A 2,631-nucleotide genomic window follows, 5' to 3' on the forward strand; every position below is an offset into this window, starting at 1 on the left:
GCGGGAAGCCGGGACGCGGCGAGAGCAGCTTGTGCGAGCCGGGAGAAGGGGGGGGCCGCGCCAGTTCTCCTTTTCACGCCAAATCCCAGACGATGGTGAATTATGAACGTGCCACATCATGAAGCTCTTGTGGCAGGTAACTGTGCACCACGCCTGGAAAGCTGCCCTTTTTGTCTACCTCACGGTACACGCGTGGATCCTGTGCGCAGCGGCCGCCTCGCCCGGACCCCAAAGCTGCCCCTCAGTCTGCTCGTGCAGTAACCAGTTCAGCAAAGTGGTCTGCACGCGCCGTGGCCTGTCCGAGGTCCCCCAGGGGATCCCCTCCAACACCCGGTACCTCAACCTCATGGAGAACAACATCCAGCTGATCCAGGCGGACACCTTCCGCCATCTGCACCACCTGGAAGTCCTACAGCTGGGCAGGAACTCCATCCGCCAGATCGAGGTAGGGGCTTTCAACGGGCTGGCCAGCCTCAACACCCTGGAGTTGTTTGACAACTGGCTGACGGTCATCCCCAGCGGGGCCTTCGAGTACCTGTCCAAGCTGCGGGAGCTGTGGCTGAGGAACAACCCCATCGAGAGCATCCCCTCGTACGCCTTCAACCGGGTGCCCTCCCTCATGCGCCTGGACCTGGGCGAACTCAAGAAACTGGAGTACATTTCCGAGGGGGCTTTCGAGGGATTATACAACCTGAAATACCTTAATCTGGGGATGTGTAACATTAAAGACATGCCGAACCTCACGCCCTTGGTGGGGCTGGAGGAACTGGAGATGTCGGGAAATAATTTCCCCGAGATCAAACCGGGCTCTTTCCATGGGTTAAAGTCTCTCAAAAAGCTCTGGATTATGAACTCGCAGATCAGCCTGATCGAGCGAAACGCCTTCGACGACCTCACCGCACTGGTGGAGCTCAACCTGGCCCACAACAACCTCTCCTCCCTGCCCCACGACCTCTTTGCCCCGCTGCGGTACCTGGTGGAGCTGCATCTGCACCACAACCCTTGGGATTGCGACTGCGACATCCTCTGGCTGTCGTGGTGGCTGCGGGAGTATATCCCCACCAACTCCACCTGCTGCGGGCGCTGCCATGCCCCTCTGCACATGCGAGGGAAGTTCCTGGTGGAGGTGGACCAGACCTCCTTCCAGTGCTCTGCGCCCTTTATCATGGACGCCCCAATGGACCTCAACATCTCCGAAGGGCGGGTGGCTGAGCTCAAGTGCCGGACTCCTTCCATGTCTTCCGTTAGGTGGTTGCTGCCTAACGGGACGGTCCTGAGCCACGCGTCCAGCCACCCGCGGATCTCCGTCCTCAACGACGGCACCTTGAACTTCTCCCACGTGTTGCTGACGGACACCGGGGTTTACACGTGCATGGTGACGAACGTGGCGGGGAACTCCAACGCCTCGGCCTACCTCAACGTGAGCACGGCCGAGCTCAACACCTCCAACTACAGCTTCTTCACCACCGTCACGGTGGAGACCACGGAGATCTCCCCGGAGGACATCTCCCCCAAGTTCACCAAGCCCGTGCCCACGACGTCGACGGGCTACCAGCCGGCGTACACCACCACCACCACCGTGCTGATCCAGACCACGCGGACGCCCAAGCAGGTGGCGGTGCCCACCGCGGCCGACTCCAACGACAAGATGCAGACCAGCCTCGACGAGGTGATGAAGACCACCAAGATCATCATCGGCTGCTTCGTGGCGGTGACGCTGCTGGCCGCGGCCATGCTGATCGTCTTCTACAAGCTCCGCAAGCGGCACCAGCAGCGCAGCACCGTGACGGCCGCCCGGACGGTCGAAATCATCCAGGTGGACGAGGACATCCCCGCCGCCGCCGCCGCCGCCGCCACCGCGGCTCCGACCAGCGTATCAGGTGAGGGGGCAGTTGTGTTGCCCACAATTCATGACCATATTAACTACAACACCTACAAACCGGCACACGGGGCCCACTGGACAGAGAACAACTTGGGGAACTCTCTGCACCCCCCCGTAACCACCCTCTCTGAACCCTATATAATTCAGACCCACACCAAGGAGAAAGTACAGGAAACTCAAATATGACTTTTTTTTCAGAGATTATAAATGCAATAGAATGCACAAAAACAGAACAAAAAAAAAAAAAAGAAAAAACAGACAGCAACTTTTGTACAGAGCGGGGGAGAGACTTTTTTCTTGTATATGCTTATATATTAAATCTATGGGCTGATAAGAGAAGCAGATTATATTAAAATTTAAAAAAAAAAGAAACTATTTTCTAACTTGTAAGTTCTATTTAAAAAGGGGGAAACAAAATTAAAATCTTAAAAAAAAGAAAAAAAAAGAAAAAGGGCAAGCGAACCCCATAACAAGGAGCGAGAGAGAGAGGGAGAGACAGAGAGAGACAGAGAGATGCCATAGTGGCTTTCCGGAATGAGGTTGAGAGCACAGAAAAAGGAGCGGAGCGGGTGGGAGAAAGGGTCCATTTTTAGCGGATGCTCCGTAGGACGCAGTCAAACCAACCCATTTATACAGAGCCGTCCTTTTCTTGGAGCCAACGGCCGTATTTACCAATTGATCTTCCTTAAAAACCGAGCAAAAAGCAGGACGAGAAAGCGGTCCAAGAATTTGTACTGTGCCAAAACGTT

The 2,631-nt window shown here is 55.7% G+C and overlaps 2 protein-coding genes across 2 annotated transcripts in view; one reads left to right on the forward strand and one right to left on the reverse strand.

The window, feature by feature from the left end:
- The window catches only part of SND1 (staphylococcal nuclease and tudor domain containing 1), a 149,472-nt gene that overhangs the window by 20,414 nt on the left and 126,427 nt on the right, over positions 1-2,631 (reverse strand). The window lies entirely within an intron of this gene.
- Positions 119-2,068, forward strand: LRRC4 (leucine rich repeat containing 4). The gene has a single exon (XM_026071152.1). The coding sequence runs from the start codon at positions 119-121 to the stop codon at positions 2,066-2,068; it is 1,950 nt and encodes a 649-aa protein (XP_025926937.1).

Source organism: Apteryx rowi, unplaced genomic scaffold, assembly GCF_003343035.1.
Source record: "Apteryx rowi isolate R43461 unplaced genomic scaffold, aptRow1 scaffold_322, whole genome shotgun sequence".
NCBI lineage: Eukaryota > Metazoa > Chordata > Aves > Apterygiformes > Apterygidae > Apteryx > Apteryx rowi.

What these genes read in the sequence shown, in the direction of transcription:
- LRRC4 (XM_026071152.1), top strand. Translation starts at nt 119, where the DNA reads ATGAAGCTCTTGTGGCAGGTAACTGTGCACCACGCCTGGAAAGCTGCC.